The sequence below is a fragment of the Lytechinus variegatus genome, chromosome 15 (assembly GCF_018143015.1).
Source record: "Lytechinus variegatus isolate NC3 chromosome 15, Lvar_3.0, whole genome shotgun sequence".
Taxonomy (NCBI): Eukaryota; Metazoa; Echinodermata; class Echinoidea; order Temnopleuroida; family Toxopneustidae; genus Lytechinus; species Lytechinus variegatus.
The window spans coordinates 23,304,469-23,320,721 of record NC_054754.1 but is presented as its reverse complement, the minus strand read 5'-3'; the positions used below and the strand labels follow the sequence as shown (position 1 = coordinate 23,320,721).

At 36.6% G+C, this 16,253-nt stretch overlaps 1 protein-coding gene across 1 annotated transcript in view; it reads right to left on the bottom strand.

Moving 5' to 3' along the window:
• The window catches only part of LOC121428355 (ER degradation-enhancing alpha-mannosidase-like protein 3), a 42,595-nt gene extending 26,581 nt beyond the window's left edge, over nucleotides 1-16,014 (bottom strand). Inside the window, exons 1-6 of the mRNA XM_041624935.1 lie at nucleotides 15,694-16,014; nucleotides 7,822-7,867; nucleotides 7,385-7,485; nucleotides 6,417-6,569; nucleotides 3,386-3,539; nucleotides 3,013-3,135 (exon numbers count right to left, since the gene is read on the bottom strand). Coding sequence (XP_041480869.1) covers nucleotides 3,013-3,135; nucleotides 3,386-3,539; nucleotides 6,417-6,569; nucleotides 7,385-7,485; nucleotides 7,822-7,867; nucleotides 15,694-15,797 — 681 coding nt within the window. The 5' untranslated portion in view covers nucleotides 15,798-16,014. The remainder of the gene's footprint in view (nucleotides 1-3,012; nucleotides 3,136-3,385; nucleotides 3,540-6,416; nucleotides 6,570-7,384; nucleotides 7,486-7,821; nucleotides 7,868-15,693) is intronic.
• Nucleotides 16,015-16,253: the final 239 nt, after the last annotated feature.

The window sequence follows — 16,253 nt, the reverse complement described above, 5'->3', positions numbered from 1 at the left end:
GAAAAATCAAAATAAATCAGTAACAATCAGAAATAACTTTGTGTTCCGAATTTTGTTATTTTATTTTTTGGTCACATCAGAAAAGCTCTCAACTAAGTTCTGTGCAGTCCTACGTAAAAATCTACTACACAAGTGATTTTTTGTAATAGTAGTCTTAAAGGGGAAGTTCACCCTGACAAAAGGTGTATTGTAAAAATAGCAGAAAAAATAACAAAAATATTGCCAAATGTTTGAGAAAAATTCATCAAATAATTAAAAAGTTATTAAAATTTCAATTATTTGATTTGTGACGTCATACGCGTGCAGCATTCCTACATAGCGAATTGTAAAAAATCAATGAAATGTCATTTTCTCAGAAGATTGAAAATGGTTTTCACTGTACCTTTTGTATATCAATAGACAAATCATTTCACAACCGATCATGAAAAGAAAACAAAATTAAGTCATCAGGAACCATACAAAATTTGAAATTCATGCATTTTATATTACATAACACATGGGGCAGCTGCTTGTTTATGACGTCCCAAATCCAAAAGTTTGAACTCTAATAACTTTCTTACTTTAAAACGGATTTTCCTCAAACCTTCACCAATATTTTTTATTATTTTTTCTGTTATTTTTACAACAAAGTTTTCTTCAGGATGAACTTCCCCTTTAAGAAAAAAATATGGAGCAAATTGCTGTGATACCAGGAAAGTTATTCTGTATTATTTCGAAGGGAGAAAAAAAAACCTTTAGAAAACGATATAAAAATATTGCAACTTTTATAAGATGTAAGGAGGGGGTAATAATTCTTTTTATTACAAATAACTGATATTGATGATGATGAAGATGATGATGCTGATGATGCTGACATATTGATGAAGATTATGATTAATATTATTTTTACTATTTTAGTAGTAGTGGCGGTAGTAGTAGTAGTAATAATTATAAACATCATTTTTATTGCTATTTAGTAATTGTTATTGACCCCCCCTTCCCAATTTCAAAAGTTGTATTGATAGAGTAGGATTGTTTTAATTGTTGTATGTTGCATTATCATGTTTTTGTTCTTTTCAATAAAAAATAAAACAAAAAACCTACAAAAAAAAAAAATATGTTCAGTTATGGACCAGATGGCATTTTGTCAAATAAATAAAATTTTGGAAGTGCGTCACGTCACGTTGAGCACTCTAGAGCATTAAAGTATGCCAGACTATGAGTATATAGTCTCTGGGAATACAAAAACAAACAACAGCTGGTCCAAACTCAAGAGGTGAGATGACAACACATGTCAAAATTTATTGACAAGTCCTGTGCATTATTGTACATTGACAGTTCTACCTGAGTGTGTATTTGCATTGCATCAACTCCGGAATCACTGAAAGATGTTCAATTAAGCCCATGTAGTGTCTATTGTGTATTTTATCAGTCGTTCAGATTTTCAGGAAAGTACAGATTACATGGAGGATACCTGGGGCGGTATTCTGAACATTGTCTTTTCTCCATATTTTATCTTTTCTCAGAGATATGACAAAATCAGTATTCTGGTGGATGTCATAACTTTTGTCGCAAAAATTATAAAATTTGTCTCATCACTTTAACGCACACCAAAAATATGCGGATTTAGATGCGCGTAATCCTTTTATTCAAGCAAAAGATATGACAAAAGTTATGACAGGGGGGTAGCAGTCATAAATTTTGTCATATCTTTTAGTACCAAATATCCCGATACCCTGCCAACTGAATGTCATATAATGATATCATTTTATTAGATTAGATTGCGGTAGTGGTTTCACTCATCATCCATGACAATTTTAAATATTATATTTTCATGCTACAATTAGTTAGGCCCTACATATATTCCTCCTTTTTTCTCTGTTTTTATACTTTTCTACTTCTCCTCTAAAATCCTTCACAACTCCCTGTCTCTCTTTGTAATTAAGCGCATCAATATTCGCGTGTTGCGCGAAGCCAGCAACTTTATTGCGGGATACGCCCTACCTGTCACGGGGCCTTCCTATTGGCTAGAAGTGCTCCAACTGGGAACTAACAATGAGTTTGATTGGATTGCTTCCGAAAAGATGGGCGGGAACTTTAAGAGATATGACAGGGAAAAGACAATGTTCAGAATACCGATTTGTGACAATCATAGCGGTGTAACATTTCGGAGAGAAATGACAAAAGTTATGACAAAAGTTATGACAGTGTTCCAGAATACCACCCCTGGATTTAAATATTTCTGATATGAGTACTGCAATACTTCTACCTGAAAACTTTAAGATGAAGTCAAATAACATCTTTTTAATTTCAATATTGCAGTTCATGAATGAGGGACGTTTCAATCTCAATAAAAACATAGCACATCTAGAAACATGTATTACTCTATATTTTGTTCTCTCTCTCACTGTCCATCCATAATATCTCTTACGTTCAAGCTTTATCTTTTTTTTCTCTCAACTGACATCACTCCCCATCTTACTCTCTCACTCTCTCTCTACTGTCTTTCAGTCATACCCCCTCTCACTCTCAATCTTATCTCTCTTTATACCTACATATATAGATGTCCTAGTTATTCTTCCTCCTTTTCCATCCTCTCTCTCACATTACTCCCCCCCCCTCTCTCTCTCTTATTATTATCATTTATTATTTGTTTGGCGTCACCTGTGCCTTGGAGGCGAAAAGTGAACTGAATCACTATGACCCGCAGGTCTCTCCTCCTGATATAACTGACTGGGGGGAATACAGGTGGACCACTACACCGGGGTTTCCCCTACTCTTATACAAATAGTGCAGTGGGTTCTTAAGGTGGAAAGGTGGTGACTCTCCTCCACATGGGGCCTCAATTTAACGACCTATCCAAGGGACAGAGTGTTTTCCATTGTAACATAGCTTGCATCTATGAAACATGGGAGAGATGTTTACACACAACGCACTGGCTTCAGTCATCTGCCAGGGGTGGACTCGAACCCGGGCTCGGGCAGACGCATTACCGACTGAGCCAACAAAAAGAGCATTTGCATTTGGTCTCACCTCAAAGATGGGGTCGCCCGAGAGTCGACTCAGAGCAGAGAATTCCAGGAGCATAGTCCCCGCACAGGCTGTACAGGTGTCCCTTTCAGAGCGTCCTTTACCAAGACCATGCCTGAGGTTTACCTGAAAGATCAACAATGATGCAGAAGTATAAACATGTGGTGGCAAAGAAAGACATTGAAAAATGTGCAGGTTCATGTATTCTTCATTTTGTTGTTATGCTTGATATCAGCGATTAATTCAGGGTGAGGGTCACGACCGTCCCAACGAATTCAAGGGTCAAACGGTTTAATAAAGAGATGAAAACTGCTCGTTTTGTTCCCCTGTGGTGGTCTCTATAGACAGGTTTGGCTGGTGTACATAAATGCCTCACCTTTGGGTATGGGACACCTGTAGTTGTATTGAAGGCCGGGAGAAGACGGTAGCCGACTTCCTTTGCCATCTGCAGAAGTTCATCCTTGTACCACTCCATGAGGCCATGATGCTCCTGAAGATCTATGGCGGCAATGTGCCCTCCCAGAAGACCCCTGATAAAAGGACAGATTCACCAAGATTGCATCGATTATTTACAGTTATAATATCAAAAACAATAATAATAATAAACAGTTCTTATATAGCGCATATCACACTATGATTCCAATGTCTCTACGCACTTGAACGTTCCCTCGGCTTTAGCTTGGCGGCCGTAATTGCTTACATTTAATACCCAACTGCCATGGCTGGGATTAGATCCCATGACCCTCTGTTTCAAAGTCCTGACACTAATCCACTGGGCCACAACGCTATGTGTGTACAATTATCTGAGCAAAGGGCTGAAGGTCTGAGCCAAACAAAAAATTCTAAACCGAGGGCCAGATTTTCTGAAATCTTACTTTTTTAAAGTCAACCGCTAGGTGTTTCTTAAAGCTGATCAACTAAATCCTTTCTCAAGGGCTCAATCAACACCAATGAAAATTTGGTGCACATAATTACCACAAGAAAGAATCACAGTCATTTGTATAGTCACTCGTAACCAGGCCTGCTTGTAATAAACAAACAGCTTTACAAAGAAACCTGCCATTTTATAACTGATGAGTCCCTTCATAATTGCAGTTTTGGTTATTGACTTTGTGGTATGTATTTTCTCTTCGCACTCTTTATGAAGATTGATATTCGTTTGGTTAGGCGTACATGTATATGCATCACTGTTGAGCAAACTATACAAAACGCAAATACATGTGCCTGTCAGTCCAAAATAAAATGTATTTGCACACGAACTACAACATGAATTGCTTACACTAGATTAAACTATTTATTCAAGGCAAAGTTGAAAAGTGTGGATTACTAACAAGGAAATTTGTTCAAGGAAAACAATCGCAAAGTCTCATATACATGTAAAACATCACTGTTATTCAGAACAAGAGATGATATTTGCATAATCTAAAAGCTAAGAGCACGTTTCAATTATGAAGTACGAGGAAGGAAGAAGAGCCCTACTAAAACAAGAGCAATCCAACTTAAAGGTAAAGTCCACCCCAACATAAAGTTGATTCGAACAAAACAAGAAAAAACCAAACAAGCCTAATGCTGAAAATGCATCAAAATCAGATTTAAAATAAGAAATGGATGTCATTTTTAGAAGTTTTTTTTGAAACAGATATATCCACATATCTGTAAATATATATGCAAATGAGAGATTTGATGATGCCACTCACTATTTTTTTTTGCATTTTATTGTTTTAATTATTAAAGTAATATTTCAGTGTTTGAAGATTTGACAAGACCTACATGTTGGAGACATTTCATAAAATCATAATAGGTTACAATAATGGCTGAATCCACATTTTTAAGGAAGAAATCAAAGTCGGATTCATATTATGAGAAGAAAATTAAGATATTTCATATTTCACGTAAACTAACAGAAATAGTGAGTGGGTGACATCACCGGTTCCCTCATTTGCAAGATGTGTATATCGTGAATGAAGTGAAACTTGAAAATGTCAGAACTTAATTTTAAATCGGACTTTGATGAAAAATTGAGTGTTACACTTGTTTGATGTTTCTGCTTTTACTGAATTACACTTTTACAGTAACATTTTGTTGGGGGGTGGGACATGCCCCAGTAATATTCTTTAAAGGACAAGTTCACCCCAACAAAATCTTGATTTGAATAAAAAGAGAAAAATTCAACAAGCATAACACTGAAAATTTCATCAAAATCAGATGTAAAATAAGAAAGTTACGGCATTTTAAAGTTTCGCTTCATTTCACAAAACAGTTATATGCACATCTCGGTCTGTATGTAAATGAGGAATTGATGACATCACTAACTCACTATTTCTTTTATATTTTATTATATGAAATATAAAATGTTTTTATTTTCGAGTCATTGTCATGTGAAATGAAGTTTCATTCCTCCCTGAACACGTGGAATTCCATTATTTTAACATTTTGTGCTTCAGGCAAGGAGTCCTAATCATCAAATTCGTAAAAATTGAAATATTGTATAATTCAAACAATAAAAAACAAAAGAAATAGTGAGTGAGTGACTTCATCGACTCTCTCATTTGGATGTAACTGGCTCATTCAAATAACTATTTCTTTAAAAATAAGCGAAACTTTGAAATGTCATAACTTTCTTATTTTACATCCGATTTTGATGAAATTTTCAGCATTGTGCTTGTCTGATTTTTCTCTATTATTGATTCAAATCAACATTTTCTGAGGTGGACTCTACCTTTAAGCATTATGGAAATTACATGTACATGTACACAATGTACTCTGCAAATCGTATTACCAAGAATGTTCAAGGTAGGGTTTCCCTAGTTAATAGCAATACATGGTCAAATAAATGAAATTCCAAGATAATATAATCATTGTGTAAAAGAAGAGGGATTAGACCATGGGGTACTAGACCAAATAAGATTAGATTAATGGGATTATCAAGCAGGATTAAGAAGGATTAAGGAAGGCAGGATTACAATGAGTGGGATTAGATGTAAAGTATTAATAGACCAAGTGATATTACTAGATCTGGGTCTCATTTCATAAAGAATTATCATAATCTAACTCTGATTCTAGGGAGGGTAACTACTGAACTTACTATTTCCAAATTGGAAAGATATATTAAACTATTAAACTATATTTTTACTGGCGGAAGAATCAGGGTCATTTTACTCTCTCAAGTGATGAATTTGGTCCCGTCAGGTGTAGTCTTCATAAATGCTGATTTATTTTTAAAATGAGCCGGTCGAGGTACCCTTTTCTGGTCAGATATGGAATGTCAGACATTTATCCCATCCACTGGTAGTAAACATTCAACCCTCGAATCTCCTTATTCTTTATGAATTCTTTTTGAGTGCCACTTTAACACACGAGTCTAAGGGAAATGAATTAGGCCTGTGAGCCCTCAACTTTCAGCTTACCCAACAACCCTGATGTTAGTCTCAAATACAGACACCACGACGTCTGTGTTGAAGGTGACATCGGCAATGACCTTCTTAACGGCATCTTCAAATTCATCCAGCAACCCAAGGACAGCCAGAGAATCCAGCGTGTCTATGAGAGTTAGAGAAAAGCTGAAACAAAACAAGCAAAAAAGGTTAAATTACAACAGGACATATCCACCTTGTTAGGTGATCGAGGCGCTCCTACTTTACCAAGGCTAAACTAGTCGACCTATTCCAGTGCTCACAGCTTTTTGAGGAATTACTTCCTTCTGGTACCCATTTGCCTCACCTGGCTGAGTGCAGCACAATGTGGGTAAATTTCTTGCTGAAGGAAAACACAGCATGGCTGGGATTCGAACCCACGTCCCTCAAATAGAAAGACAAGAGTCTTAGCCACTAGACCACAACACCCCCACAGGTGTACATGTATCCGTACACAAAAGCAGACAACCCAGCACCACATGAAGAGTTTTAAGATTGATGACTTTCTGCTTAATTTGACTTGTCTAAAGGAAGGAAAGCATTGGGCATATTTTTTGTCCTGTATAATACACATTCAAAAATAAAATCCACTCATAAGGTGTTGAATATTGCGTACTGCACAGACTGCAAGCAACACAATACAACTTTGAACCTTGGACCTTGAAGAATAATCCCTTTCAGCAGCTTCAGATAAAACAAATCAGACACACCGACACACACCCTCAAACACAGACAAACCAAATGAGAAAAAACACACCAAAGTATTAAAATAAGGATATTAAAACAAAACAAAAGAAAGCACACCTAAAATATCCATTGCACTGGAACAATATTGTCATTGTTTTTTGATACTAGTACTGTACTGTACAGTTCATGAAATATCCATTAAAGTTATTATCAATTTCAAGTTTGGTGAGATAGCACGCTACATTTTATTATTCACAAAGCTACAATATGCTCACTTTCCAAGTGAATCGTCCACGTCCCCACGATTCGGCTCACGACCTCTGACCCGACCTTTACAGCTGAGTGGCATCAATTCATCTGCTGGATAGGCATATGTCTATAGGAGAGAGAAAAGAAAAAACATGGACATATGCTGAGATGACATCTTTGCACATTCAATTCACAATGGTATACAGTAGACTAAACTTCTGCCTCACTATAATAAAGATAAGGACTTGGATTCTCATCTTATTAGATTCTGCAAAAAGTCATTTTGAGTTTGTTACCAGAACTGGAATTTATCTTTAAACCAGGACGGTCCTCGCAGGTACTTGTTTCATTAAGCTTGCTAATTTTTTTTATGTCCAATCAAATTGCAAAACTTGCAGTAGAAGAGTCTTAGTTTTGATACTAGCTTTCAAACTAAGAAATACAAAAGTAAACAATGACTTACCATGTAGGAATCATATGCATGGCCAAACATTTCCAGAACCTCATCCCTGTGAGAAACATGAAAGAAAAAGTATTTACAAACTCAATCAATTTGAAATTTATACAACAAAGTATAACTATTTTGAGCAATTTTGGGAAATTTACTAGGTCTGCAAGATCAAGAGTACTGTCATTGAGCATACAAAAAGTCCCTTCTAAAAAGCCACTATACAGGATTTGTGATATAGGATTTTCGACAAATCTGTTTATGATGTTAATGACTATTTTCCCATCTTGTTGTGAAACATGTACAGTCAGAAGATCATTCAAAAATCATCACTTAATATTCAGTATAACACCTTTTTTTTCTGGGGGGCAGAGGTTTGTTCTGAACTCGGATCTTATATAAACTTTGTGGTCTAAAAAAAGTAAGGATGAATAGCCAATTTTGACACAAGTCACACAACAGTACAGGTTAAGTTTATCAGATCATTTGACACTAAAATCATCTTTACAGGTCAAGTTCACCCCAGGAAAATGATAACTTGAATAAATAAAAAATAAATAAAACTAGCATAACGCAGAAAATTTCATCAAAATCAGATGAAAAATAGGAACGTTTTGACATTTTAAAGTTTCACTTATTTTTCACAATACAGTGATATGCACGATTCAGTGGAATGCAAATGAGACAGTCGAAGATGTCCTTCACTCCCTATTTTTGTTTTTTATTGTTTGAATTATACACTATTCTTCTTTTTACAGATTTGACAACAAGGACAAACTTCACTGAAACATATAGTATTAAACAATGCTCATTCCACACATTCAGGGAGGAATTGATTGTTTCACTTAACAATTAGGAGAAAATGAGAATATTTCATATTTCATGTAATAAACTACAAAAGAAATATCGAGTGGATGACGTCACCAGTCTCCTCATTTGCATACTGACCAGGATGCACATATAAATGTTTCGTGAAATTAAGTGAGACTTTAAAATGGCATAACTTTCTTATTTTACATCCGATTTTGAAGAAATTTTCAGTGGGTTATGCTTGTTGCATTTTTTTCTTTTTATTCAAAACAACTTTTTTGTTGGGGTAGACATGTTCTTTTTATTCTTTTATTTTTTCTGAATCAAAAATAGAGGTTGAAAAACGACAATTTTCTTGCCATATTAGTACTTTCCACCAACTGTCTAGCGCGGGGGATATTTTAGCATCGAGGTGAGATTCATGATACTATCGGCAAGGGTACGCATTTTTTATCTAGCACCGCTCATGATTTTGCCGCCCTCTATATGCATCCCATAGCTAAGCTGCAACAACAAAGACAAGATGGCGAAAATTAAACATCTGTGAGTAAATGAAATAAAGACAAAAATCGACGAGCCCCGTCTGGGGGATTTTACATTGTCAACCCCCTAATGGTGGCTGCACGATAGCAAGCCGTCTGTGTACGACGAGAAATTAAAAAAATTTAAAATGTTAAAGGTCAAGTCCACCTCAGAAAAATGTTGATTTGAATCAAAAGAGAAAAATCAGACTTAAGCACAATGCTGAAGATTTCATCAAAATCGGATGTAAAATAAGAAAGTTATGACATTTCAAAGTTTCGCTTATTTTTAACAAAATAGTTATATGAACGAGCCAGTTACATCCAAATGAGAGAGTTGATGATGTCACTCATCAACTATTTCTTTTGTTTTTTGTTTGAATTATACAATATTTCAACTTTTAGGAATTTGACGATTAGGACCTCCTTGCCGAAAGCACAAAATGTTAAAATAATGGAATTCCACGTGTTCATTGAGGAATGAAACTTCATTTCACATGACAACAACAAGAAAATCAAAATATTTCATATTTCAAACAATAAAAAACAAAAGAAATAGTGAGTGAATGACATCGCGAAGCGCTCGACCCTTGCGACCGGGGTCCAGGGCCCGCCTTAGGGCCCTGGAAGCTCTGGGTTTCTAGATGCTCTCTGGTGCAATCTGACCCTTATTTTGGGGCATTTCACATGTAAAAAAAATGAGGGGACAAAGTAAAAAAAGAAGTACCTGTTCAACTAATAAGGAGGAATTATCACTATCGGCTATAGGCAGGTTATGTTCCACTATAAATCCAGTAAAGAAAAGCTCAGCGCTGGTCCCTTATTTGGTGAAATAAAGACAACAGGGTACTAGTGGAGCTCGAAGATCTTGTCTTTGCAATGTCCGTAGGCCTATGTCGTTTGTTCCCTAACGTTAAGTGCTTCCCAATTATCATCACGACCTCCCTGCTCAACTGAAATGTCCACGCTGCAAATTGCGCAAAATGCATGGTAAATTCTTTCCGACTTCCGAACACACAGGTACTGGAGACTGTATTCAGTCTTATACTTCTGAGACCATTTCTTGGTCTTCTTTTGTTGATTTTCCGCCATTTCGTGTCAATATCAACCCATTAATACGCCAAAATCACACACCGGTATTCCACCGCACGACTCGATAAATCCAGTGGCCGTGAGCGCACACGCCTCGCGAAGCTAGCCGGGCCTACCGGCCTGGTGCACAGTGGATTCCCATTGGGCATATCACATGCACCAGCTTTTCGCTGCTCCTGATTTGTCTACCTTTCACACAGAATTTAGTAGCAGCGAACGTAATGGAGTTAATACATGCTAAAGCTAGCAGACGATACATGTACTTCCAATCCAATTTGATCAATGCAAAAAAATCGTAATTTCGGGAGGATAAGGATGGTAATCGTAAGGGCGGGAGTTGGGATGAATTTTCGGGAGCCTCCCGATGAAATCGGGAGGGTTGGCATCTCTGTAACTGATTTTGTGAAATGAAGCGAAATTTTGAAATGTCATAACTTTCTTATTTTACATCCGATTTTGATGAAATTTTCAGTGTTATGCTTGTCGAATTTTTCTCTTTTTATTCAAATCAAGTTTTTGTGGGGTGGACTTGTCCTTTAAAAAACTCCTCGAAACAGACGGCTGCCAGCTGTCTCGGAAGGAACGCACATTTGGATCTATTTTTTCGGAACGGCGTAACGTTAGGTCTTATTCCTTAAGCAAGTAAGCAGCCATTTCAATTTGTTTCGTTCTCACTCCGAGTCCTACACAAAGTTGCAGGGCCCGAGGCCGATTGCACGGTCTTTCATAGAACAAAAACTTTGTCTCTGTTATGTTGGTTGTTCCGCTGAACTACGTTGGCTCCACTCACCAAATACAGAGACCGAAGTTCTAGCGCGATCTGTACAGGGGACTCAATGGTCCCCTGTACTTACGTTCAGATAAAATGTGGGAGTAAAGTTGCACGGCAGCCGAAGTAAGTCACTGTTTTTCCCAAAATTTAAGTTTATTTTTCCCTGTTTTGGTGCATTTCAGGCCTAAACAGAATAATAATCTCAATTTTGGTTCAATTCTTTTCAATATTTTTATCAAATAAAGACAAAAATCAATGTGCCCTGTCAGGGGGATTTAGCATTGTAAGTCCCCTAATGGTGGCTGCAAGAAAGCGAGCCGTCTGTGTACGAGGAGAAATTTAAAAAATTAAAAAATGCTGAAAAACTCCTCGAAACAGACGGCTGCCAGCTGTCTAGGTCTTTCATAGACCAAAAGCTTCAGTCTCTGTATTTTGGTTGTTCCGCTGAACGACGTTGGCTCCACTCACCATACATAGACTGAAGAGCTTAGGGGCCCGTGGCTACAGACAACATATAGTGAACTAGCGTTTTATAGATCGCGATTTAAAACAGTTTTTTTAGCGAAATTTACAGTTTCATGGTTTCCATTATCAGGGAAATATAAATAACTTAAGTAATTGCATACCTTGGACCGGAGTTATTGAAAAAAAATCCACTGGATGATTGAGAAATCTGTCATCTAAGACATTTTCACCTGACCTGACGGTTTTTCTTGCAAGTTGCCATCTTGAATTACATCATTATCATTATTAACTTAATTAATGTCTCGATATATCGCGATTTTTTGTCTTCGTGTAGTGTATCGTATCGTATTATTGTATTCGTATATTGCCTTGTAGATGTGCTGGTGGAATGCAATATCGATATCACATTCGTAAATTGTTGACGCCCTCTCCGTTCGTTTGTAAATATTTCATAGTTTGGCTGCCATTTTGATTGTTTTTGCTGTGTTTTACCCAACTAAACATCGGTAAAGTATAATTTTCATGCATTTTCATCTATATCGTTTAAAGTATGTTGATATTGAATAATTAAATATTTTTAGTTAGTAGTTTATATATCCTTAGAGTCACTCATGGTTTCAAATCGTCTCGTGTGTGAAGGATTCATATGCACCTGGTGCACGCGAATCTTTCACACCATTTTTACTAAAATAACTATGACTTTACATCATAGCTATGAATTATAATTTTTCTATAACACTTACCGAACCATATGGATCGTTTGTTGAATTCTCTTTGCTGTTTGTTATAATAAAATAAGAGCATTTTTCGTGATCTTCACGTAGATGCCTCTTGATCAGCGTTGATATCAACTTTTGCCTAAAGAGGGCGCGCGATATTATTCACCAAGCCGGTAGGCACTTAAGAACCAAGTTTGAAAGGATACTCGTAAAATTATGTCACTCTCGTCGATGAATATTCATTAGATCGTGGTCGTGCGTGTTCAATACACACCGAGTGCATGCATGCAGAGAGTTCGTATTGAACACGCACGACCAGGATCTAATGAATATTCATCGCGAGAGTGACATAATTTTATGAGTGTCCTTTCAAACTTGGTTCTTAAGTGCCTACCGTACCTTTGTTTACGGTGTTGCAAGCTAGCTGCATTCTAAGCGATCAGCATTATTTTCTTGCTCATTCAATCCACTTTCATCATCATCTTGTCAAAAGATGGCGTACTTTACCAATAAGTATATACATGAGATGCAACCTGTTGATTTTTGGTACAATTTCCTATTACGCGCTGACGACTTGAATTGAGAATGTTCGATACGAAAAATTGCTTTTCGATTGTTGTTTGCGTACTATCCACCGCAGTATTAAGGACGGATCTATTGGTAATAATTTCATTATGTGAGAAGTGAGATTTTTTATTAATAGAGTAAATGGCGACAATAGTCAAATATGACTAATCGCCACTCAAACCAAAAGAAGAACGGAGTATCCTGGTTGAGACTTGGAGGTAAGCGATAAAAACAGTTTTATAAATAATTTCCAATTCATTTTTTTAAAAAAACTAAAACTATTAAAAAGAAATCATTAGTGGAGAAATACTGAAACGTTTGGCGTTTTTTATTCCCTCACATTCGTGTGATGAATGAAAACATCAAAGTCCACTATGAAACCACATGCGTTGTGCGAGGTTAGTATTACTAACCTCGCATGTTGTGTGAGTGCCTTAGAGTGTAAACTTCGATGTGTAATATTACACCAAAGTTTGGACTCTGGATTGACAAAAGTGCGGGTGTTAAAACAAATGCGAGCCCACACGGACACTTTACCGTCGGTAAATGGGGATTACAGTAAAATGTCAGAAATTGTTGAATAAATCCCCAGAAACGACGGTTATTCCTGTCTAGGTCTTTCATGTCTTTGCAAGAACCGTCTTTCTGTCGCCCATTTAGTATGATGCGCCATGTGAAATGCATTTTAAATAAATTACCTGCAAGTGCAAACACATTTATTCATCCATCCGTTAAAGTAAAAAAATCTTTTATAAAATGATATGATACAGAATCTATCATCATGAAATTGAAATTGTATACAAATTGATTTAATTTAATGCTAGCTAACAAATTTCATTTGTTTAGCAAGGCTCGACATTAGCGGTGGCCCGGTGGCCCAGGGCCACCAAAAATTCATCTCGGGCAACCATTATTGAAAAAATGTTAAGTTTTGGTGGCCCGAATCGGGCAACCAATAATTTTCAAAGTAGCGCAATTTTTCTCCCGATTTTGCATGCATTTATCAACCTTCTACAGTTAAAATTGCAAGCCAATTCGTCATGCGCCTTTTTTGTTAATCTACACACAAATACACACACACAAAGATTGCATAGTCATGACGGTATGTAGGCCTACCGCTAGCATACAGTAACTATTATTCAGCCGGCGCGGCCAGCTGTCTGGCTGAGCTTAGCATGCATGAAACCAATGCAGCTAGCTGTGCACGAGCAGACTATTCAGACCCAGGGAGCTGCGATACGAAATGTTACTGCTAAGAAATCTTCCCCAGAACTTTGGAAATCTACGTCAAAGTCACATTTTACACCAATGAAATGCCCTTCTACAGTCCATATTACTGAAACCTGATTAATTGCAAGCATTAAAAGGAGGAATGATGACCTCTCTTTTGACTCAAAAAGACCGATTTCCAAATGCATTAATACACATAAAACACATAGGTGAGTACAACACAGTCCCATATGTGCATTTGTATGTATGTTGATATTTGGTTTATTTCGAAGCTGTGTCTCTTTGAACCAAAAATAAATAGGCCGCTCTTTCTTTCTTGTTTACAAATGACTTCTTAAACCACTCTTAAGGAAGTAAATAATTTGGGAAGGCATTTCATTGATATGACATGTGATTTTTTTCCATCATTTTGTCAAATATAGGGAAGGAATTTTCTCACTGTTTTTTCCAGATAACTTGCCATTTTATTTTTTTCTTTCATTTTTTTCAGTGATTAAACCATTTATACCCCTTCCCATTGAAAATGCCTGATTAAAGAACATGTTTCTACTGAATAATAATAATTTTCCCCATTTTTTGATAATTTTGTTTTACTTATTTTTCTTAAATTTTCTTTTGTTTTTTCTCAATTTTTTTTATGACCTGTTCTTTGTTTTTTTCTTTCTTCATTTTTTCTTATGTTTTATTTCACTTACCGTATTCATTTTTACAATTTTTGTTTCTTCTTTCAATATACTATTCTAAAAATTATTTTTGTTTATTTCCCCCTTTTACACATTGTTCTAATTCTGCAGCATGTGATTTTCTCCTTCTATAATATGCTGGAAAAGAGAAAATAAACTGGATTTGGGGCCTGCATAATCTAGGTTTTACAATCAAAAAGGAAGAAAGGAAAAATCATTGTTTTGTAAATCTATCTGAGTTTGATATATGCACTATTTATTTACTTTACCATTATGAGTATGTGTCTATACGGAGATTAAAAATCTACACAACCTGGGAACAATACAATTCTTTTATTCTCTTTCAATCATTTCATATTTACAATGATAGAGCAATATATATATTACCACAAAATAAGCAAAGTAAAATAACAGCAAGCACGATTTACATACAAGATGTACAAAGAATAGTTTTGTTTTTTTTTGTTTTTTAAAACAAGTAGACACCAAGTTACCAATGCATATAGCATTTCCATTTATTTGAAGGCAGGATAAAAGAGCATTGAATACTTTGCTCACGGGCATAGGTGCCGCGGCCGGGGATCGAACCCCGGATTTTATATGTAGGATAGCCAGGCGCCTTAGACCACTCGGCCACGGCACCTCCACGTGTGTGGTACGTGTTAGTGATTGCAGAATATTTCAGTTTGTTTTATTCATTTTTAATTGATGTTTTTCTTTATATTTTTCGGGCCACCAAACCTTATTGGGCCACCAAAAATAATTATTCGAAGGTTTTGGTGGCCCGAATGGGCCACCACCAAAAAAAGTTAATGTGGAGCCTTGTCTTATTCATACATTTCAGAATATCCTGCATAGCATAGGCTACAGCGCATCATACATGTAAAAGATGGGCGACACAAAAGACGGTCCTTGGATAGACCCTTTCGTGCAATCGATTATGTACATGTAAATAGAGACTGCAAATTTTCGTTTAGCAGGGTCCAAACACAAGCTATTTCTGACTGTGCCTGTGGTAATCTGTTTACCTGCGAGCCTTTTTATCGATGTTTCCTGTCGCAGATGCAATTTCTTCACACAACAACAAGAAGGCGACGGCACAACAAAGAAGGGCTGACACGGTGTTCTTCATGATGCCACTCGGCTGTTTAGTTGACGGGCACAGAGAGATGGAAGAATAGCGAATTCGATTGTTAATCTCCCATCATGGTATGTTACAATATCGACCAAACCTAGTACAAATAAGAACTCCTTCAAAAAAACGATGGAACTGGCACTGGCAGGCACCGGCAATTAGTGTCGACGTCTATCTCATCTCTGCCTAGAGCTAGCTACGTACGTAAACGGCGTCTAGCTAGACAGCCCGACATGAGAGTATTCGGCCCTCGACGATCCGACCGACAAGTGATGCATACTCGATTGATATAAAGGCTCTATGTATTATGTTGTTGATGGGGTGGTATACAGTGCTCTTATTCACAAGAGAATGTATGCTCCACAGGCTCTATCTATCTAGGGCCTATAGGCTTTATCTATTTTATAGATCTAATTATTTTCTACCAGGGGTTTATACTAATCGGACGATTTA